Here is a 25057-nt window from a genome sequence, read left to right as displayed (position 1 = left end):
TAGTTGGGATTATTTTTTCCACGTGTATTACTTTGCATTTATCAACATTACAATTTATTTCCCATTTTGTTGCCCAATCACCTAGTTTTGTGAGATCCTTTTGAAGCTCTCTACTGTCTACTTTGTTCTTAACTATCTTGACCAGTTTACTATTATATGAAAATTCTGCAACCTCACTGTTTACCCTTTCTCCAGATTATTTATAAATAGGTTAAATAGGATTGGGTCCAGAACAGACCCTTGGGGGACACCACTAGATACTTCTCTCCATTCTGAAAACTTACCATTTATTCCTTTACTTTGTTTTCTGTCTTTTAACCTGTTATCAATCCATGAAAGGACCTTCCCTCTTGTCCCATGGCAACTTACTTTACTTAAGAGCCTTTGGTGAGGGACCTTGTCAAAGGCTTTCTGGAAATCTAAGTATACTATATCCACTGGCTCTACCTTGTCCACATGTTTGTTGACCCCTCGAAGAACTCTAGAAGATTAGTAAGGCATGATTTCCCTTTACAGAAACCATGTTGACTTTCCCCCATAGTTTCAGCTAATTTTCCTGGTACTGACATTAGACTTGCTGGTCTATAATTGCCAGGATTACCTCTAGGACAGTTCTTCAGATTTGCCACCTGAAAGGAATGGCTTAGGTTTGGGACTCTCCCTAACATCCTCAGCCCTGAAGACTGAAGCAAAAAATTAATTTAGTTTCTCTACAACGACCTTATCATCTTTGAGTGCTCTTTTAGCATCTCAATCGTACAGTGCCCCCACTAGTTGTTTAGCAGACTTCCTGCTTCCGATGTACTTAAAACCATTTTGCTATTACTTTTTGAGTCTTTGGCTATCTATTCTTCAAACTCCTTCTTGGCTTAAATTACAAAATGTGGCCGATATGAAGGTTCAGGCAAAAATAGACAATAAATGTTTGACACACTCTAAAGATTGAAAACAAGAAATTGAGAGAATATATCAAGGACCTACACGATAAAAAGTCTGAAAAACCTCAGCTAGAGATTACTCAAGTAGGACCACCAATAATGAATGAAGAAACCACAGCAGCAACTTGTGACTGAATACTGACTGAATTTGTACAAAGCAAGGGGAATGAAGGCTTCAAAATACTGTCCAAGGTAACAAAGAATAGTCTGAGACAGAAGAACTGTCAGAAAACTTTACAACCTCCTTGGCTATGTCTAGACTGCAAGCTCTTTCGAAAGGGGCTTTTTTGAAAGATATTTTAGGAAAACCCTCTTTCGAAAAGAGCATCTAGACTACAACCAGTACCTTGCTTTTTCGAAAGAGAGCACCCAGGAAGTCTGGATGCTCTCTTTTGAAAAAGCACAGTTTGCATTATATAGCATCTTTTTTCAAAAGAGCACTTTAAAAAAAGGCATTATTCCTCATAAAACAAAGTTTTCTGCGGTCAAAATAAGTGCCATGTTTTTTCAATTCACTTTTGAAAAAATGCGGCAGCAGTCTAGACGCAGGGGAAGTTTTTTTTAAAAAAGGCCACTTTTTTCGAAAAAACCCTGTAGTCTAGACACACCCATTGTGTATCCAAATCTAAAAAAGATTAGGGATTGTAAAGGCAACAGAACAATCATTCTAGTATCACCGATCTTTAAGATTACATCTAAATCAGGATGATTTCATGGTTCCAAGTGCCATACAATAGTTAGCTAATGGTACAAACATTTGGAAAGATCATTAAATTGTCCACTGAGACCCTCAAATTTTCAAATGGTCCACAATTTTTTTTTTATTTTATTTTATTTTTTTTTAAAAGAACCACTGGCTTCGTTCATTGTCATGAGCACCCGCCTTTAAAAAAAATCATGGTTGGGGAGGAGAGGATGTGTGGGGGTCTTTGGCACCATGAATCTACAGAAATCAGTTATGTGCTATGAATCCCACTGAACCATTTCAAATACATGGTAAATATCATGTTCATCATACCAGTGAAGTGAACATCATTTATTTACATACATTGAACATAGAACTAACATGCTTTGTAACGGGAATATATAAACAAAACACAAAGTTAAAATCCCTGAGAAGTGGACAAACATTACTGTCTGTAGACATATTCCCTAGCTTTTCTCCTCCCTCTACCTTGACAAGGGTGGGAACAGCTGTGGAATATTGTGCAAAGATGAAACAGGGATGTCACTTGCAGGGGGTTTGGGAGGATTCAGGTGCTAGCATGCTCCTCCTTGGCAAGGAGGAGTATGGGATTCACTGCCTCAACAGCAACCTGAGTGGCAGCTGGACAAAGAAGAGTATTGGTTTGGCTCTCTACAGGGATTGTTAATTCTTTAGAGGCTGGCTATCATTCAGAGAACGTAGCAGTGTTCAAGGTGCCAACATGGAAAGCAGAAATGGTTTTCCAGTCCTGTGGAAGAACCCAGCTACCTTTATCAGAGAGATGTTTCTACATATTACTTTTATGAGCTATGAAGCTGTACCAAGCACATGTTCTCTGCTGGTAAGCCTGAAGAATCAGTTTGAATCTCTACTACACCAAACATTTGCTGAAATATGCTTACAAGATGGGGAGACAATTTGAGAGGAAACTGGCTGTACTCAAAGCTAGCAGATGGAGTTCCCATAGACAAGGAACAGAGAACCACAGAAAATGTTTACTCACTTGACAGGCCCCTCCCTACCCTCTCCTCACCAGAAATGTGGCTCTTGCATGCAGCGAGCAGCACAGAAAGGGGCAGGTAAACAAAGAGTCATGTTATAAGCATATTTTCTCCCCTGAACTTTTGAATTATTATGACAAGCCAGTCGTCTCTCCACTGCTAAGGGACATGGCATTATTTTTGTGCATGTGCTGGAGTGGATGCTTTACCAAGTCCTGCTTCTCTCAGCTTCTGCCAAGTGGCTCAGTGAGGGGAGAGAATAAACACTAGGCATAGTAACAATGATTTGAAATGGTTACAGGGAGAATGGACCACTATAACATTCCTCGGACAACCAACAGTTCCTTTTCCTTTCCTAGCTCTAGGCCAGTCTGCACACAAGTAACCAAGCACACTCAACTCCTTTTGCCTAGATCCCACTGATACGGGGAAGAATAAAGAAGTGTATGTGGGAGAAGGGGTGGTGGTGGGCCTTTGCGCAACCATCACTGTCACAAAATTGTTCTTTCCCCACCAAGACCTTTCAGAACCCACTGACTCTCCTCTTCCTCCTCCCCCAAGTTCTCTCCTAGGGACTATGGCAACAAGAGTGCTGGCTGAGAAACACACAGATACTGAGGCACAATAACTGCTCATTAGTCATCTGTTATAGCAGTAGTCCCCAAATTGTTGGGCATGCAACCTTGGGAGACATGGAAGACCATTTGGAGAGGGTGGAATGTGGCAGGGCCCAGTCCCCACAGGGGGCAGAAGGATAGCCAAACTTCCAGTCTCTTTCTGCCCCCAGACCAGATCTGACCAAAGTTATTCTCCTCCCCACACCCTATTCAGATCCAAGTCTTGATCAGCCCCCAAACCCAGCTCCACTCTATCCCATGCTCCACCCTTAGCCCCACCCTGCTCTCATTCTCTCTCTACCCTCAGACTGGCTCCACCTCTAGCTTCAGCTCCATCTTTAGCCCAAGCTCCACTGCTTAATAATGTGTGAACATGAAGTAATGGAGTGGGGTAGAGGGGAACAGAGATAGATTCCAATAATGATAAGGAAGTGCAACTAGAAAAGTTTGCGCACCACTGTTATAACTTCTGCTAACTGCTTAACAGTAGGGATGTTAAGTACCAGTTAATTAGCTAATCGAGTAGTTGATGGAATTTCCATCGACTACTTGATTAGTCGATAAGGGGGAGTGCTTGCTACCCCTGCTGCGGCTCTGAAGTTTAAATGTAGTAGGAGCTGGGTGCGCAGCCTGGCTCCTAATACATTTAAACTGCTTAGCCATAGCAGCGTTAACTCCCAGGGGATGGCACGAGCCAGGACTGAGCAGTCATGGCTCATGCTGGCTCTGTGACTTACTACATTTAAAATGCAGCAAGAGCCCAGAGGGATCCCAGTGGATCATGGAATTTCATTTAAAACACAGAGCCACAGCAGAGTTAGCTACTGGGGCAGCATGAGCCAGTACTGAGCAGTCCCTACTTGTACCGGTTTTGGAACCACTGCAGCTCTGCCTCCTCTGTCCTCCCCCTGCACCATGGAGACGGTGCTGGGGGGAACCGGCTTTTAAGCTTTCCCCCTTGCTGCTTCTGATACAGTGGATCGTGGAATTTCAATAAAACCATTGACTTATAGCCAAATCTTGGTTGGGGATCACGTTGGAGTGGACCAAGGATCTGGTACCTTCAAGTATGTATTGCCCAAGCAAATGGGGATATTTGGGAGGCATGTGCAAATGTACTATAACTTACCAGCCCCAGGTTCTTCTGGTTCTTTTAGTGGCTAAAATCCTCCTGAGTAGAGATTCAGATGGGTCTATTGGGTAGAAGTGCAGAAATCACAAGATCCACTTCCTCGGGGTCTGCCAGGATTTCCTCTTGGAATTCCTCTGAGGTCCTTGCTGCCTCCTCAACCTGCCCCTCATTGGCATCCTGTTGTACAATGAGGCCAGCTGGGTTGAGAAAGGGATCATGAGTCAATTCAGGCACCAGAGCCCTGGAAAGCACCAATCCAGCTAATCATAGCATGGACATGTAGTAGGTCCTTTCCCAGATTGTTGGATTCCTTCACCCTCTGGTATAGGAGCCTCAGGTGCTACAAATGCTCCTGTCACTGGGATGGAATCTGATGAAAGCACAAAGTTGTGGAGGAAGGTGTACTTTGACCACACATTGATCAGCACCCAGATGTGCTTAAGAGACCAGGTGGCAGCTTTTGGAACATGAGTTGTAATCAGCTGTGGCAATCAACAGAGTTCAAGAGAGAACTGATCTGAAATGTTCAGTGTAGATCACTCAAAGGATGAGGCTCTTAGTACCTTTGGATAAGAATCATACAGCAAAGGCATCAGTGCACTGTGGTAGTGGCCCTGGAGGACTACTGAATCTCAGGACCTAGTACACCTTTCCTGCCCCCCCAACCCCGTCCATACTGCATAGCAAAAGCCACATGGGGCCAGGTCATAGCAGAGGTATATACATATCACCTCACCATGCTTGCTAGCTTTCATGCTGAATGTTCTCTTTCTGGGCTTCAGACTGAATAATGGGGGTGGAGAATGGCAAAACAAGGCACGTGTGACTGTGTACAGTTACAAGATAGCCTAAAATACTTTTGCAATTGTTCAAGACCAAATGTGAGGACAGATGAATAAGATAAGAGAACAATTGCTTCAAATGTGGAAAGGGTGCGATAAAGACTATCATGAACTGAATCTCATATTAGAAAGATCAACTGAAATGGGGAAAACAGTATGCTAGTGTTGTATTGACTTCCAAAAAGCAGTTGATGGAATCTATCATCTATGACTATGTTCAGCATACTAAGACGTGTGAGTATGAACTTTAAGTAATAAAAAACAATTATGTTGGACTCAAGGCAATTTAATATGCAATGATAATAAAAATGAAAATATAGTAGATATCAAGAGAGGAGTGAGACATGGCTGTACAATATCACCATCTTTTTACTACAATATTACCATCATTGATTTACTACTTTATTCAAAAGAAGAAAGGGAGGGATTTTAAAAGTTCAAGCCAACATAAAATATGAAGAAATACAATTAGTGATACAAATTGTTGAAGAAAAGTAGTCTGAAGCTCTGTCTACACTACAAAGAAAAGTTTACAGTATAATTTACAGGGATGCTGAAAAACGCATCTGCTTTTCCAAAAATTTTTTGAGAAAAGCATACGCGTTCCTTGGTATCCAGGAAAAGCTCCCTAGTCTAGATGTACCCTGAATTAGATACAAGTCTGGGTTTTCTTCTTGTTGTCCAAAAATTTAATTAAATTTTCCCTTAACAGCATGTTTTTATTTTATACACCCAAACAAGCAACACAAAGCTATAATGTTATCTCTTGTTTATAGAGACAGATGCAATCTACTCAAGTTTCATTTTTATGGTTTAAAATATTACCAGACAATCACAATAAAAATGCCACTTAAAGCACGGAATTTGGTGTCATTTATTATCTCTACATTGATTTAATATACTGCAGATTAAGTCTGTCAGACAGCATATGTATGCCATAATAAGAGCATGATTCCAAATGGATTTGTTTTATTAGCAGCTATGTATATTTTAATTGATAGGGGGTACGCTGGTGTAATAAACATTTATAACCCTAGAAAATGTGTGTATGTGTTTATTAAATAGCTAAATAGGTAACATACAGCATCTAGCTGATTAGGTAATATTTCATTTAGCAGGTTATGTAAAATATGTAGTTCCACAGCTCCTATAAATCACATTTTTCCAGTTATTGAGTTATTCATTTCTCTTCAGATAATTTACCATCTTGATATTATCTGTATCAAACTTACCATATGATCAATTCAGTCGATGATATATACACTTTTCCAGTAACACACTGTTAAAAGTTGTCTAGCACAATAAAAAGTAGACATTTTATTTCTGAATTTTGAAGCAAATGACACCCAGTATTAGTCTTGTCTATACTCCTTTATATGGCAAAGTTATCTTTTCAGGCTGTTACTTAGCAACAGAAAATAAAAGTTAACGGGTTTGGATTTACTCTGAGTATTAAAACCTTATTGTGAGGATATTTTGGTAGCCCTGTAATCTAAAGCATTTGTTATGCTAATTCCTGCCTCAGTGGTAAGGCTACTTGTACCATAATTAATCCACACTAGACCATGTAACATCAAATAAAAAGTATCTTCACACACTCAGTGATAATTACCAGCTCTACTTCTCAATGGCACACAAACTTATCTCTGAAAAAATAGTTTAATCTTCTTATTAGTCTCTGCTGATCTTTGACAAATGAAGTAAAGTGTAGAAAACACAAGGAATAGCCAAAGATGTGTATGCTATAGCTAATGAAAATAACAGTCACAGAGTAAAGCAAAATACTAAGCAACTCATAAGAAAGAAAATGCTTCATAAACAATAAAATAGTCCCCTCCATGATTTTTCTGGGGACATAAACAATAAAACAGCAATTTTACATTATTACTTACCAGACAATTTACCCACCATTGCTTGGGTCCTTTACTCAATTTTTGTTTTTTTGGAAAATAAAATGAAAATGTACATGCTTCACTTAAATCATTGCTCTAGGGCAGGACTGGGGATAAGGAGTTCAGTATGCAGGCTGTCCCAGGGAAAGAGAACTATCCTTCCCCATAGCAGGTAGGGGCCAGGTGAGAAGCACTTCTCCATGGTTGCAGAAGCTGCAGCAGCCACAGCTTGGAGAGGGGTGTATGTCTCCCGGCTAAGGTAGGTCCAGGTACATCTGCCCTCTATGCTACCATGTCAGAGTGAGAAATGCAGCAAACAGTGCACTTTTCCCTCGCTCCCTGATGAAGGAGAACAGCCAGCAATATTCCCATATGAATCAGGGAGATTCAGCCCCCTCATCCCCTCCTTGAAGGGGGCCTAGAGGGTAGGAAGCTTGGGGCTAGAACTGTTCCAGAAGGGGTGGGGGAATGTACCCTCATCCAGCCCATTTCATCTGTCTGGTAATAATGTCTCTTTTCTGTATGGTTTTATGAGAAGCAGTCCCATTCCAGGCACATCGAATTTTCCTGGCACAGCTGAACCCTTACCTCGCTTTAAGTTATAATAAGAGGAAGATGTATACCAGATTTGATGGTCCTGGCTTTTACTGTTTAGAAGGACTTCTTGAAGAGACAGACAGAATAAACCTCAATCAATATACAGTACATCTCACAACCAAATGCCCAAGAGATGCAGAAATGAGGGACCATAGTGAAAGCCAAGAATTTGTGGAGTAGACTAAAGCAAGATGACTTCCCTTAGGGACGAGGCAGGAAAGTCTAGAGACCTCTGAAGATTCCTAAAAAAAAAAAAACCCAGCTCTGAGGCAGGACACAACTGGGTAGGGAAGGAGGTCTTCTTATCCAAACTCATTGAAACTGAATATTTGATATCTGGCTCCAGACACAGCACACGGGGCAGCCTACAGTGTTCCTCACTGTAGGAGGAGCATTTTTAGTGCACACGCAAGTATGCACCTTATAGGGAACGGAGCTTCCCAGTGGGAAGGACTCACTAGAAACTGGGGACATGTCCCGGCAGGGTACTGCGGCCTGGCAGGCAGGCAGGGGTTCATGGCCCGCCACTGATCTTCAGACCGATGGTTGAGAACTGCTGGTGTACATAAGCAGGTGGAAAATGATGACCGCAAAGAGTGATGACCATTTTAATAACTTCAGTACAGTGCTATAAATATATGGGCTTTGCTTTGGTTTTAAATTGGTAGTTTTAAGGCATTTAAGCAGCTCTGTTGTATCTGCCGTGATAGTGACAGAAGGAGAAAAGGTTAAAAAAGGGTGTTGAACTGGAATTACACGGGAAATTAATATTATATGAGAAGTGGTACAAAAAATGAAGCACATATTTTGAAGGTGGGAAAAGCTTGTAGGCTTTTTACTAGTGGACCATTTCTAATTTACACTAGAATTCCAAAAAGCAAATGGAAAAGATGAATGTACTGAGTTTGAAAGCAAAGCACCTTAATTTTCAGGGAAAAAAAACCCACATATTAAAATATTAGCAGATATAAAAAAAATATGGTTGACAGATGTGGAAACTCCAGGGCTAATATTTACAATTTTGCAATCTAAATTTAAGGATCCCAAGGCTCAGATTTTAAAAAAGCATGTATGTACCTTGAGATGCATCTAGGCACCTGAGGAATATTCAAAAGCATCTCTGCTTCTAAATGCAATAGGGCCTAGGCATCTAAGTGTTTGAAAATCCTCTTAAGTAACTAAATACATTTTAAAATCTGGCAACAATTTAATATTTAACATCTTAATTAAAATGCACTTGATTTTCAGAGATGCATGGTATTTGTAGCTTATTTTCACTTTGCTGGCAGTTTTAGCTATTCATTTCTGAAAACATCAGATTACAATTGCCTGATTTTACTTATTTACCCACATTGCCATCAACGTTTAGGTAGTTTGTTCTGAGAGTAAAACACCTAAGCCAAATTTTTCATTCTAAAATATTGATAGATATGTAGTCTTAACTGTTTGTAACTGAAAATAATCTGAACCTATTTTCTTTTTATGATGTTTCAAAGTTTTTACTTGTCCTGTAGTTAAGTACATCCTAAATTACCCAAAAATTCACAAATGTATTATCCCATGATATTTTTTAGAAAATTGAACAAATGTCTAATCTTTCAGAATTTAAAAAAAACAAAGGAGTATTGACTTTTTCCACATTTAGATTCAAATCATGGAAACTCAATGACGAGGAGTAAGGATCCTCGATGTTATATCTTCTACCACAAAGATCCCACCCACAACGTCAGTGTTCGTTGAATCACATTGGTTCCATTAGACAGCTGCTAGTGAATACACATTAACTAGAGAAAAATTGGATCTGGTGCCTGGATTTCCTAGCCCTCTATTTTTACTAGTCTCATGTGGTATGAAAACATTCTACTTTTCTGTTTTTAGGGACAAACATGCAGTCCATTAACTCTATTCTTCTTATGCATCAGTTCAACAATAGGTGTGATTTTGCCCTAACTTCACAGAAACCTTGCCCTTTACGTTTATCCACAATGAAAACCATTTCTCACCTTTCTATAAAATACAGCAGAAGCACTCTAATGAATTACATTTAACAGAGACATATATTGTCATAGAGAAAAGAATATGTTTCAGTGCATTTAGGCTATGCCACCTAGATGCTCATTGGCATATTCAAAATACCTCTCTCATGTGCATGCTGACCATAGCTGATGGTAAAATTGAAACAGACTTTTTGCAACAGGTGACTGTAAAAGGAAGCTGCAGTGTTTTCAGCCTAATGTTTTCACTATAGGTACTTACTGTGATCTGACACCACACACAATGAAGTCCAGTCAGGCCTTGGTAACATTTTATATTTTTGTGACACTTGTCACATTTTGTTGGACAGTTTCCTTCTACCCAGTAGTGGTGCATTACCTATGAAAGTAAAATGCAGGTGTAGGTACAAATACCAACTTTAATAGCTACATGTCAAAGTAAATGCTACCACAGGCTTACATCGGTGTTCTTTTTGGACTTCACATATGTTTTGATACAAGAAGCAGGTGCTCTTGAGACGCAGCGTTCATGGACTGTGTACTTGCAAACTGAAAAGAGAAGCATGTTAAGACTGAGTTAATGCTGTTTCTGACTATATTTCTATGAAAAAATGACATTAGTAGAACTCGGTTTCATATCTACTACTATTTAATCAATCCAATCAGTCAATAAAAGACTCAAAGTAGGCTGTTTTTTCCATGCAATACAAAAGGCCAATTAGTACAGGAAATATTATGCAAGTGAAAAATCCAAGAATCCTCTATCATGGCACAGCAGGAAATGCTTAATTAAATCAGTCCTCACTAAAATTTTTCACAATAATTCCCGAACGACAATAATATTAAAGACAAACTGATGACTGCCAAATGGTTTGGTGTCATTTGCTAGTAGGAAGAAATCTATATTTTACAAACTATAGGCATAAGAGCAGCTGGTAAGCATGAAAATAAAAGCCAATGAGTTTATGTTATTCTCTCTATTGATTTATAAATCTTAAATGGTTGATTAGTTCATTTCCAGATAGCTATTCTTGTCACACATTTCACGTAATCATCCAAAGTTCAACTCTTTCTTGCCATCATGTTACTTCTATACAGAAACGCAAATTCACTACCATCAGTTTTACATACTTGTCTTTTATTGACAAACCTTGTCTATAAAGATCACACTAACTATAATGGGAGAATATAAAAGTGTCAGTTAATGATACAAAGCTCCCCTGACTTCAATTATAAAACCCTACTCTCATATTTCTGTGATGATTGAATAGTTAACATTAGTGCATTACCGTGTGTTGATGAGGAAATAATGCTAGTGCTTATAATGACAGCATTGAATAGATTCAACTATTTAAAGCTAAGGATAAATGTTTGCCTGCATCAGATAAGTCTCATGCTTTTGGCCTTGGCAGCAATTAAACACAAAGCACTTCTAAACACCTTGCTTGCACCTATTACATAGACCCAGTGGGAGGTGCAGCCATTAATCAGACAAACTGCAGGGAGTAACATTGTTGATTGTGCCATAGAGGGATGGTGGGGCCTCCTGCAGGTCTCTAGCTGTTGTTTTTTCCTCCCTACACAATTTTAAACAAAAAAATTTGCAATCTATAGCAATGCTTTAAAATATGTGAGAGGGGAATCATTTATTAGGTGGAAAGAATGGAGGTGGGCTTCCGAAAGATATGGAAGCATCAGAGTGGTTTGTGAGTAAACTCAGGTTCCTTCTGACTTGCATACTTGGAGAAACTGAAAGGAACACCTTAAGATCCCTACATTTTTCAATAGTAATCACCACTCTGATCAACTGAATGTCAAGCTACATAGCAAGTAAAGAAAAGAGAAGGATATTGTAGCAAAGAGAAGGTCATGGTAAATGTGACGCAAATGAGAAAGTTTACAAATAGAAGCACTCTTCTCTCCCAAAGAAGTTATATTTTCTAGATAGGAAACATCCTATTTTCATATTATTGTTATTGACACAGGCACAGAATATTCTTGTCATATGCCAGGATGTAGGTGGTGTGACCTGGAGATCAGAACAAGAGCCAGGCCTAGTGGTTAGGAGACAAGCCAATGATTAGAGCAAGAGGGATCAGAGGAAGGTAGAGGATAGGGTTGAGGCACAAACAAGTATGGGTTGGTGCAAAGACAAGTATAGGAAACAGAAGTGATACTGCTATAGCTGTAGAAGACATTGAGCAGCTGATGTACTACAATTATTAGAAGGCTTAAATGATGCGCTGGCTTTTCTGTCCAATCAGGGTACACAGTCACTTAGCGATAGCTCATTGAGCCTAGTCTTGATCATAGTGTTGCCAGAGGTTGTGTCTAGAGCATGCCTCCATGGTTCCTCTTAACAGCCGCTGACCCTGGCTTTTCAGAATATCTTTAGTGAAATTCCCAGAAGAGACAGTGTGAGCATTTTCTTTTGGCCATGAGGATCATTCCTCTGCCTGGTACCACTTCTAGTCTGTCAGCTATGAGAGCTTCCTTCTGACTTATTGGGAATCAAAGACCTGATAGATTTTGCATTCCTTCTGCCCCTGAACTGTTTTTTTGGGGTGAAAAGAATCTACCCAGTCACAGAAGGGATTGTTAAATAGTTTGAGTAGGGAAACATGAAAGAGAGAATGTATCTTGACAGATCCTGGGATATTAAGCTTAAAGGGCACTGAGTTTATTTGTTTGATGATTTAAAAAGGATCCAAGTATTGGTGGTCAAGCTTGGCAAAATAGTTGTCTGTTCTCAAGTTTGGGGCAATAGTCCAACCTTTAACCCCTATGACAAGTTTAAAGGCACATTATTGCTTTTGGCTAGCATAATGCCTATGAGGGACTCTTTAGAGCCAAGTAAGTATTCTTTGAATATTCTCTGAAGGTGGAGGACCAGATCAGCTTTACCTCAGTCCCCGGAAAAATCATGGAGGGGATCCTCAAAGAATCCATTTTGAAGCACTTGGAAGAAGGGAAAATGATCAGGAATAGTCAACATGGATTCACAAAGGGCAAGTCATGCCTAACCAATCTGGTTAGCTACTATGATGAGGTAACTGGCTCTGTGGATATGGGAAAGTTGGTGGATGTGATATACCTTGACTTTAGCAAAACTTTTGATACGGTCTCCCACAGTATTCTTGCTAGCCAGTTAAGGAAGTATGGATTGGATAAATGGACTGTAAGATGGACAGAAAACTGGCTAGACTGTTGGGCCCAATGGGTAGTGATCAACAACTCAATGTCAGGTTGGTGGTTGGTTTCTAGCAGAGTGCCCCAAGGATCGGTTCTAGGACTGGTTTTGTTCAACATCTTTATTAATGACTTGGATGAGGTGATGGATTGCACTCTCAGCAAGTTTGCAGATGACACTAATCTAGGGGAAAAGCTAGATATGTTGGAGGGCAGGGAAAGGGTCCAGAGTGTCCTAGACAGATTAGAGGATTGGTCCAAAAGAAATCTGATAAGGTTCAACAAATACAAGTGTAGAGTCCTGCACTTGGGATGGAAGAATCCTAAGCATTGTTACAGGCTGGGGACCGAATGGCTAAGTAGTAGTTTGGTAGAAAAGGACCTGGGGGTTACAGTGGATGAGAAGCTGCATATGAGTCAACAGTGTGCCCTTGTAGTCAAGAAGGCAAATAGAACATTAAGTTGCATTAGGACGAGACATTGCTAGCAGATCTAGAGAAATGATTATTCCCCTTTATTCGGCTCTGGTGAGGCCACATCTGGAGTAGTGTGTCCAGTTCTGGGCCCCCCACTGTAGAAAGGATGTGCATGCACTAGAGAGGGTCCAGTGGAGGGCAACAAAATGATTAGGGGGCTAGAGCACATAACCTACAAAGAGAGACTGAGGGATTTGGGTTTATTTAGTCTGCAGAAGAGAAGAGTGAAGGGGGATTTGATAGCAGCCTTTACTTCCTGAAGGGAGGTTCCAAAGAGAATGGAAAGAGGCTGTTCTCAGTAGTGACGGATGGCAGAACAAGGAGCAATGGTTTCAAGTTACAGTGGGGGAGGTCTAGGTTGGATATTAGGAAAAACTCTCTCACTAGGAGGGTGGTGAAGTACTGGAGTGGGTTACCTAGGGAGGGGTGGAATCTCCATCCCTAGTTGTTTTTAAGTCTTGGTTTGACAAAGCCCTGGCTGGGTTGATTTAGTTGGGATTGGAACTACTTTGAGTAGGGGGCTAGACTCAATGACCTCCTGAGGTCTCTTCCAACCCAATGATTCTAGCTCAATGACATTGGTTGAATCTTCAGGTTATGTGTAGAACTTCCAGATTCTTGTGATCTGTCCAGACCTGGACAGGATCATACCCTTTCATCCCCAAGGAGATGATACAGTTCCGCAAAGGCAGCTCCATTGGCTAAAAGCTCCTTCTGCATGTAATGGGTTGTCTACCACACACAAGGCCTGAAGGGTTAAGGTGGCTAATAGAACCAATTAATCAATTAACTGCCCAGGCTGCAGCTGGACAAGAAGTCAGGAAGCAGGGATTAATTAGATGAGAACAGAAGGAGCCTTTATAAAGCCCAGGAGCTGAGAGCAGAAAAGGGGACTACAGAGAATGTACTCCTGGACAAAAGGAATTGCTAGACAGGTATTTAAATTGTTTGCAGTAAAGAGGGCTATTTTACTTCAGTTCATTGTGTCTATCTGATGTGGAAACCAATATATGCAGGATTCAGTTCCTAAATGGTATAGCATCCACTATTTAAAAAGATAAATGTCTGATTCTGCCAGCTCTATTCACAATTGGTAGTCTGAAGTTCATCAGTAGGATTATATGCTCAGAAAGATATAGATCTTTGACGGGCTAATTTTGACACAAGAGAAGGAGAAAATATTTTACAGTGACAGACTTTAAGAACTCAATCTGTTTCGTTCATCAAAAAAATATGAAGAGGTGACTTGATTACAGTATATAAGTACCTTCATTGGGAGGAAATACTGGCTACTGAAGGACTCTTTAATCTAGTAAAGAATGTTATAACCAAAACCAATGCCTGGAAGCTAAAAATACAAATAGGAAATCAGACCCTGGATTTTGTTTTGTTTTACACAGTGATTAACCATTGGATCTAATTATCAAGGGAAGTGATAGAGTCTTCATCTCTTGATGTCTCTGAATCAAGACAGGGAGCCTTTTTGGAAGTTGTGCTTTAGAGAAACACAGGTTACTGGACCCAATATGGGAAAATAGTGAAATTTAATAACATCTGAAATAAGGAAGCCAGAGTAGATGTGTAAATATCAGGACAAGTGACAAAAAATACTTTTTGATTAAAGTTGCTAGGGGTCTAATATTCAGCTGAAATACTTGTTTGAAAAGAGACTCTGGGGGCCCTGGTCAAAAGTCTGATTGGCATCCCCCACTAAGCCACTGACCAGGAGCTGCCTGAGGTAAATGCCATCCAGCCAAAGTCTGCACTCCAAACCACCTCCAACACTGCAACCATCTCCACCAGGCTGCAATCCCTCCTGTACCCTAACCCTTTCCCAGAACCCATACCCTGTACCTCAACCCCCTGCCCCTCCCACATGCAAACTCTCTCCTAGAGTCCACACCCAGCAACCCTTCCTGCACTCCAAAACCCTCAGCCCTGGCCCTACCCCGGAACCTACACCCATAGCCAGAGCCCTCACCCTGTCCCATGTTCCAACCCCTTGCCCCTAGCCTGGAGCCCTCTCCCACATCCTGAACCCCTTCCTTCTGGCCCCTCTCTAAAGCTTGAACCCCCATCTGGAGCCCTCACACCCAGACCCCCCACACTCCACTCTTATGAAAGAGAGAGAGGGTGTGGGAGAACAAGTGACAGAGTAGGGGATGGACCGAGCGGTGGAGGGCAGGCCAGAGGTGGGACAAAGGTGTTCTGTTTTTGTGCAGTTAGAAAATTGGAAGCCCTACTTTTGATTGTACAGAAAGTGATAGCATTTATGCAAATTGATTGCCAATCCTAGGATCCTGGGACTTTGACAATCAGGCCCCAGTATGCTAGACAGAATGAGTTATGAGGAAGATTAGTATAACTAAATATGGCTATGCAGTACTTGAGCTCATTGATGACTAAAGAAGAATATAAATAACATACCTATTTGCAATTATTTTTAAAAGGGAAATACCAGAGAGAGGGAGAAGAAATATTTAAGATCACATGACAACAAAGATGTACAGGAAGAAATTACTCAAGGTGAAACATATGCAGGATATAAGAAGATATGCCCTAATATAGAGGTCACAATAATACAGGATACTCTCTCAAAGGGAGTTTTAGAAAGTCTCGCTGTTTGAATAATTTACAACTGGATCAAACACTCAAGTGTAAAAAACAGGAAAAAAATAACCAATATGGCATCAGAAGCATGGACACAGAGGATCTAGTAGCTCTACTATGAATGTAACACTTAGCAAGCAGCATACTAGAGAATGCTCATTGTAGTACATATACTCACAGGAACAGCAGAGACCCTGCTTGCCTACTCCTATTAACATGTTCAAGCAAAGATTACAGTAGGCAGGCTTGTTAAAGTGTTTCAGTCTCCATACATGCTGCCCGTCATCCTTCACATTCTGCACAGGACATAAAAGAAACATATTTTATTTAATGAAATAAACATTAAAATATATAAGTGCCAATAAAAATTAGAGATGGACTCTAGAACATAAAAGTCATGCTCTTACTTCATTTACTACACTTCACACCAGATCATAATATAATCCTGGCTAATTACTCACTGATGTGATAAGATTCCTCAGAAGCTCATGGATACCTATACATTTCCAAAACCATGAAGAAAGATAGATACCTGTTGTTAATAAGACTGCAACAGATAGCTATCCATAAATGTAATAGGGCAGCTATTTAACTAGATGGGAATTAGTTCTAAAGTATATATTGCTGCAGAATTAACAGATATAGAATTGCTCTAATTTCAACAGACTTATTTTGGGGCCTTCTGGTTGTAGAACATACTTGCCGTGGAAACCAGATATGGTCTGCATTAAACAAGATGACAGACAATGATAAAAATGATCCGTTCTGGGCCTACATTCTAGGAATCCACATCTATCTATCCTAATTGGGCTGACAGTGGGATTTATATCCTAGACCTTCAGTACTAAAAAGTGAGCCCCTAGTACTTGATCCAAAGGATTAAATCCTCCAGCTGGAAGCAGTAGCAGAATCTTGAGGGTGGGCCAGTCACTAGAGGGATATTGCCTTATAGTCTCCTAGGGTAGATTGCACTTGCTTTTAAAAAAAGTGAATGAAAACATGAATGTTTGAAAAGATTTCTTCTCCATTTCAATCAGTATTAGTTCCTATTAACAAAATACTCTTAAAGGCTGTCATTGAGGATTTTTTTATATAAATACAACGTGGTTGATTTTTTAAAATGTTTGTTTTGTGCTACTTTCATTTATTATCATTTGTAACTATTTGTATAGATCCCAGGTTCTGTAGTTGGTGTCTTGGCAGGCTTCTTTATTTTTGCAAAATTAGTAACTATTAAACTTGTTTTAATAAGCAACTGAGATGCACATACCATATATCAACAGCCTTATTACAACTACCTTAAGGTTTTTTTTGAGACATTAGATAACAATCTGTATTATAAGTAAAATAGCAGATAAGGTAATAAAAAGTGAATCTCTGTCAACTAAAAGTGATCAGAGGTAATTTTTCAAGTTTTTGGTCTTTGATTTTTTGTGTTGTATGTGTTTCTATATTGTGGTGAGTATATTCTATATTCTATTTTCTATCTATATTGTGGTGAGTGTCCTGGACCATTTCTTTATTAAAAGAAAAGACAGGACTATGGAACACTTTAAAGACCATAGTCCTGTCTTATGTTTCAACAAGACCAGACTAACACAACTACATCGATATTACATTTCTTTATTAGACATTCAGTTCCCGCATTCTAACTCAGATTACATTATATAAGAAATACATTATTTCTGGCAAAAAATGCAAGGTATGAACAAATTAATATGCAAGTGACCCAGAAATTCTACGTGTGCATGCAACAAAAAGAAAAACTTGTGCCCAATCTATATAAATTGCTCTAATTCTCATTCTGGCTTTACACCCTAATCCAAAGGAGGCATAACCCAACAATACCATGTTCCTGACTAAAATATATCACAACATACTGGACCAAATTCTGAACTGATGTATCAGGATACAACTGGACTTTACCTGAGCTGAACTCTGCTAATACTTTTTAAGCACTTTCTACTCTGTTGTGTTTTGACACATATGTGTGTTCTTAAAAAGTAAAGTAAATGTTTTTAACATGAAAAAATAGCTATGTACATAGCTGTTTCTCATTTATGATACCAAAGACCATAAGAGCGGTTCTCACACTACTATATATTCACCCTGGTTTTGAGTGGGCTGTCTGAGGCATTAGTCTTAGTATCGTTAGAGGAAGTCAATGGACATAATACAACTCAAATGTCATGTAGCTCTATTAGAATCCCTGAGGATGTATTTGACATCATGAAGATAACTATGTGTAAAAAAGTGAAATGAGAAATTCTGTGTCTGATCCAAAACCAAACCCTACTTAAAACACATTTTTGAAAGATTTCTACAAAACACCTACATTAACTGAAGTCATCAGAAATTGAAATCAGTGGAAATATTTTTGCCTATCTGGACACTTCAGGATCAGCCCCCACATGGTGTTCCCCTGATATTATCAAGAGGAACTTACATGCCATCTCTGACAGATGGTCACTGCCGGGGCCTTCTTTCTGTAAAGAGAGCAAGGGAGATGCCTAATGTGGGACTTTAAGGCTGACAAAGAGTGTGGAAGTTTTCCAATATTCCCTGAAGAATCAGAAATAGTTTTTGTAGCAGTGGAGCCCCAGATTCCTGTTGAGCTTCTACAAGAATGGCAGATGTACACAGCCTGTTTTATTAGATAGAGGTCCATGATTTTTAAATGTTAACCCTTATCTTAATACCCCAATCAACACATTTTTAATATTGTTAAATTTTACTGTACTAAATGCATTTTAAGTCTTCTAACAGAATGACTAGGCACTGCAAAATACAAATTATGTAAATGTGTTTGAGAGATAAATAATTACAAACTTTACATACTTTCATTCCAAGACATACTAATGTGGTCAATGTGTGCTGGATTAAGCTAAATAGCACCTACAATCCAAACTGACCCTCTTCTCAAAAAGAAAACAATTGATTTTGTATTAAAGTTAACATAAAATGAACGATAACACATGGATACACATTTTGTTTCACATTAGTTTCATTTTACTTTTTTTCTAATTTTAAGAGACTCGCCATTCCATGTGAATATGCCTCTTCTTATTTGAACAGAACATATGGACTAACTTAGCTGGCATTTTCCTTATTAAAAAAACAAACAAGTCTTGATGTGGGTGTTCTGCCAATTAAAACACTTAACTGTGTTACAGGCTGCAACTGATGCAGAAATCCATTACATAAACACAATGCACTTTTAGAAAATAGCAAATTAAATTTTTGCTCTTGTGCACTGCCAAAAATCAGCAATAAAGTGCTGCAGATGATTATGCAAGTACATTACTTTTTAAAAACACTGCTGAGAGGTGGGGGGAGCACCCACATAATGTGAAACAAACCCCTTCAGTATAAGAATTTATATATAAATAAAATCCACATTACTGACACATAGTGTATTGAGCGACATTCAGTCATCTTACTTCCATATTCTGAAACAGAATTTAACAACAAATAGTCATTTAGAAGATCTCAAACCAGGACATCTTCAGTACAAATCTCTTCCTCAGTTCATTATATTGCACTTAAAATGAATCCTCCATATGGCATACACAGACGTTAGCACACAATGGTAACAGTAACATTTTTTCACTCACACTAAGTCTTATCATTGACTGCGGTCCTGATCCTACTTTCATTGAAGTTAATAGGAGCATTGTCAATTATTTTAAGGCAGAAGAATTGGACCATAAATAAGCAAAACACCCAGGAACAGCCAACCCTAAAAACGAAAAAGTTGCACAATATCATGAACTTTACCTCCCCAGATTGGTATAAAGTTAATGCTCACTTATTTTAGTTTTTTAGATATTTATTAATAAATATAATTGTGGTTTTGGTTAGGACCAGAGGCACAATGATACCATTTATAAACTGAATTTATATGTTCTAGGGGAAGAGCTGTCTTTTTGTCTGCTGGCCCATAAATGCCCCAGAATTGTCAGGCACACAGATGAATATGATTTGTTGGGGAAGAGAGAACATGATTTTTGTAAAGGGAAATCATGCCTCACCAATCTACTAGAATTCTTTGAAGGGGTCAACAAACATGCAGACAAAGGGAACCTAGTGGCTATAATGTACCTACATTTTCAGAAAGCCTTTGACAAGGTCTCTCACCAAAGGCTCTTTAGTAAAGTAAGCTGTCATGGGTTAAGAGAATAACAGAATGTTGGGAATTTTTAGGAAAGGGATAGATAATAAGACAGAAAATATCACATAGCTGCTATATAAATCCATGCTATGTCCACATCTTGAATGTAGATGTGGTTGCCCTATTTCAGAGAAGATATATTGGAATTGGAAAGGTACAGAAAAGGTGACCACGAATGGTTAGAAATATGTGACCACTTCCATATGAGGAAAGAATAATAAGGGTGGGACTTTTCAGCTGGAAAAGAGATGACTAAAGAGTGATATGATATAGGTCTATAAAATCATGCCTGATGTGGAGAAAAAGAATAAGGAAGTGTTATTTACTCTCTCTCATAACACAAGAACTAGGAGTCACCAAATGAAATTAACATGCAGCAGGTTTAAAAAAAGCTATATGGACTATTTCTTCACACAATCCTTTGAACTCATCACTAGAGGATCTTGGGAAGGCCAAGACCATACCAAGATTCAAAGAAGAAATATATACATTCATGGAGAGTAGGCTAATTAATGGCATCCTTATCCTCTTTTTGCTAAAAGCTAGGAATGGGCGACAGGGAATGGATCACTTATTGATTACCTTTTTTGTTCACTCCCTCTGGAACACCTAGCATTGGCCCGTATTGAAAGACGGGATACTTGGACAGATGGACCTCTGGTTTGATCCAATAGATGGGCCTTATGTAGGATCTCTATCACTATGCAGCAGTAAAATCAGAGTGGTCTGGGGTGACATACATTACCCAAATCCTTAGTGGGAAAAATAGGTATTAGGGCATTGTGGGTAATAATTTTTGGTGCGGGGCCACACAAAGATTTTGGAAAGTGGTCAAAGGGCCACACTTTTCTGTGGAGGGGGTGAAGGGACTAGGATGGTGGTTGGGTGCAGAAGGGTGCACGGGGTAAGGGACTGGGGTGCAGGAGATGATATGTGATCTGAGAGGAAGTTTAGGCAAAGAAGGGGTTTATGACCTGGATGAGGGGACAGGAACATAGGGTCAGGGAGAGGGCATGGGTGCAGGAGAGGATTCTGGCCTGGGAGAGTGGCACTAGAAGGGGGTGCAAAGTCTGGAAGGGATCTGTGACCTGGGAGAAGGGGAAAAGGGGCTGCAGACTACAGAGGGTTTGGGTGGTGACTTGGGGCAAGGGAATGGGGTGCAGGGTATGGGAGGGGGTTTGCGTGCAGGAGAGAATTCTGTCCTGGGGGAGGGGTGAAGGAGGAAGTACAGAGTCTGGGAGGAAATTGTGACCGGGGAAGGAGGGGTGTTGGAGTAAAGTTTTATATCTTTTTATATTTACATTTTAGGTTTAATAATGTAGTAATGTAAGGTAACACATTTAACATTTTATTAATTAAGCTCTTTAGTTAAATATACATTTCTTTGTTTTAAAGTTTAGTGAGTTTAAGTAAAGAGACAGGGTTTTTGGTACTGTGTCTATGATAATGAAATTAGAGGAATGCTGAAGGCTGGAGTCTTAATGGTTTGATTTATAAAGTCTTTTGCTTTGCCCAATATGAGATACTCTTTATGCTTTTCTTTGAAGGACCTTGTAAAGATTGTTTGTGTGTGAAAGTGTTATGTATGTGTCGAGAAAGAGGTGCGAAAGTTATCCTCAGAGCCAGATGGCCAACAAAGGAGTGGCAGGCATGAGTGAAGACAGATTTGTCAGCGTCAGAGGAACCATCAGTGCATACCCATGATCAAGGATTGATCAGACTGGCAGATCGACAACTCTAAAGTGGAGTAAGCACCCCCAAAAGACAATTGATTATAGGAGGAGCTTTTCGAAGATGTTTTGAAAATGATTAACATAAAAAAGATAACCCACCAGACACAGACTGGCACAGTGAAATCCATAAACTTCAACAGAGAAAAGGATTATAAAAGCAGGGTGCTTTGCCATGGAACTATGGATTCGTTTTGCCACCAAATCCAGGAGAGCATTGGATTACGACTGACAAAGCTCGGCTCCCCCTCTGTGATTGATCTGGCTGGCCACTAGATTGATCCAGACTCTGGACTGGTAACTATAACATCGTCTGGCAGGACTGCGTGTATGGTGTTTGTGTGTGAGTGACTGAAAAGCATATGCTACTGTTGTGTTCTCAATAAATGCGGCATAATGCCTTTTCCCCTATAAAAGATCTTGTGTGCTTTGTTTAAGCATAACAGGGGTGCACAGGTTTTTATGGTAACCTGGGGGTAAGAGTTGGGGTGCAGGAGGGGCTGGAGTGCCAGAGGCAGGCTCTGGCTGGGAGGCACTTACCTAAGTCTGGACCACCCCCAAGGCAGGCTGGGCTCTCTGCTTGTTGCAGCCCCATATCACTTAGAGCTGCAGGCTGTTCCCTCCATGTGGCTCTGAGTTCCTGGACAGGGAAGAGGCTTGCGCTAGCCTCATCCCCCAGGCCAATCTCTCAGCTCCTATTGGTTGGTTGTTTCCAGCCAATAGGAGCTGAGAGATTGGCTGGGGTCAGTTCCTACTGGCCAGTTGTTTCTTCACACCAGGAGCTGAGGATTGAGCTGGGGGGGTGGAGAGATCGCACAAACCTTCCTCCTTCCTGCAGAGCAGACACACACGGACTGAACTTTAAACCCGCAGCAGCAGTGTGCCAGAGGGTTCCAACAGGGTGGTCCACTGGTCAGATCCGGTGACTTGGCAGACTGAATTCAGCCCCCGGGCTGTATTTTGCACAGCTGGGAAAAGATGGCTTGCCAGGAGAAGAGAAAAAAGAAATGGAAAACCCACATCTGTCTCAATCACGTTTGTGAGATCAAGATTACAATGGCTTTGTCCTGTCTGATTTTTTTTAACTCTGAGGATTAGAAGCATTGTAGAAAAGTTATATAGGAGACTTCTTGACAAGAGAAATGTGTCCCACACGGGACAGTGATCAAGCTCTCTATGCAGGTAAAATTTCACACATTTCTAGTTGATAGCAACAGTGAAAAGGTCTCTGTTCAGAAAACCCCAGGTAAGGAGTATCTGCCCGAAATAGAATTATCAAGTTCCCACTCATGATCTTGTGTGAAGGATTTTTGGTTAGAGTGTTTTAGAGGCCAAGCAAACCAACTTCCAAGACAAGGATTCATTGGTCTCTGCATTAATTCGATCACCTGACTGCCTCTAAACAGGGGAAAGATCTTTTCAATTTATGTAATACATACTGGGCCATTATGCTGCCTCACTACATGGATAGCTAGGCCTTCTATGATGAGAAGGAAATTACTTCAATCCACAGTTGTGAGCTCTAGAACATCGATATGTAGTGCAAATTTCTGGATGGACCACCTGGCTTGGATAGTATCATCTTGTATGTGAACTTCCTATCCTAGGAGGGATGCAACCAAATCCAGAGATGGACTAGCAGCTGTGAGTATTACCACCATGAATTTCTTTCTCTCGATAAAGGTATTCAGCACCTAAGACCTTGAATTGGCTCTTGTTTTTTTGCAACCAGAAAGCATTGAAGTACAATGGTCTTACCCGGCACCAAGTGGGAAGTAGTTCTAAGGCTTCCAAGCAGAGGAGAGACAGAACTTCTTGCCTCATAAGAGGCTTTTAAGATGATCCCTGAAAAATAATGGACTAAAAATTGATGGAGTAGCCAGACGTTATAATCTTCAAAATATGACCTCCACCACTATATATTTGAAGTCAAATGCCCCCATGAGCTGCAGAAATGGGAAACACAATACCTAAAAGATAGGAAGAAGGGAAAAGTGTTATAGCACCAGATCTGGATCACAGTGGTGTTTGTGCTCATCAACTGAGATATCAAAATTAACTCTTTGCAGATGTCTGTTGCATCAATCCAGATGCCATGGTGGAGAACTTCCATTTATAATTTTGGATTTCTGGCACTGTATTGTAGGTGGAAAACTGGGCTAAGTGAGTTCTCTGAGCTGAGACCAATTAAATCTCCTCTTATTTGTAGATGTATATATGGCCAGTGATCAAAGAGCTGTCCTAGAGTCCTTCAGAGAATGTAGGGAGTCATCAGTGCATTTTCTGAATAATGTAAGACCATCAAGGGGGACACCCTTTAAAGTGTTCTGACCTTTATGTGGAAATCCTGAAGACTGCAGCCATGAGGCTTAGTGCAAGACTATAAGTCTAGAGATGGAGCAGGATGCAGGGGCAAGATAAGAAAGGCAAAGGCATACAACGAGCTCAAACTAGCTACAGGCATAAAGGGAAACAAGAAGATATTCTATAAATATATTATAAACAAGAGGAAGACCAAGGACAGAGTAGGCCCATTGCTCAGTGAGAAGGGAGAAACAGTAACAGGAAACTTGGAAATAGCAGAGGTGCTTAATGACTTCTTTGTTTTGGTCTTCACTGAGAAGTCTGATGAAGGAATGCCTAACATAGTGAATGCTAGTGGGAAAGGGGTAGGTTTAGATGTTAAAAATACAAAAAGAACAAGTTAAAAATCACTATGAAAAGTTAGATGTCTGCAAGTCAGCAGGACCTGATGAAACGCATCCTAGAATACTCAAGGAGCGGATAGAGGAGGTATCTGAGCCTTTAGCTATCATCTTTGGAAAATCATGAAAGACAGGAGAGATTCCAGAAGACTGGAAAAGGGCAAATATAGTGCTCATCTATAAAAAAGGAAATAACAACCCAGGAAACTACAGACCAGTCAGTTTAACTTCTGTGCCAGGAAAGATAATGGAGCAAGTAATTAAGGAAATCATCTGCAAACATTTGGAATACAATAAGGTGATAGGGAACAGCCAGCATGGATTTGTAAACAATGTAAGAACAAATCATGTCAAACCAATCTGATAGCTTTCTTTGATAGGATAATGAGTCTTGTGGATAAGTGAGAAGCAGTGGACGTGGTATACCTAGACTTTAGTAAGGCATTTGATATGGTCT

General features: G+C 40.0%; 1 protein-coding gene across 2 annotated transcripts in view; it reads right to left on the bottom strand.

Moving 5' to 3' along the window:
• Positions 1–25057, bottom strand: part of DGKB (diacylglycerol kinase beta) — a 488560-nt gene that overhangs the window by 321981 nt on the left and 141522 nt on the right. For both annotated transcript variants that reach the window (XM_075922293.1, XM_075922292.1), the window contains exons 10-12: positions 16173–16290; positions 10180–10268; positions 9982–10098 (exon numbers count right to left, since the gene is read on the bottom strand). In XM_075922293.1, the coding sequence (XP_075778408.1) occupies positions 9982–10098; positions 10180–10268; positions 16173–16290 (324 nt within the window). The remainder of the gene's footprint in view (positions 1–9981; positions 10099–10179; positions 10269–16172; positions 16291–25057) is intronic.

Source organism: Pelodiscus sinensis, chromosome 2 (genome assembly GCF_049634645.1).
Source record: "Pelodiscus sinensis isolate JC-2024 chromosome 2, ASM4963464v1, whole genome shotgun sequence".
Taxonomy (NCBI): domain Eukaryota; kingdom Metazoa; phylum Chordata; order Testudines; family Trionychidae; genus Pelodiscus; species Pelodiscus sinensis.
This window is presented reverse-complemented; position numbering and strand designations above follow the sequence as displayed.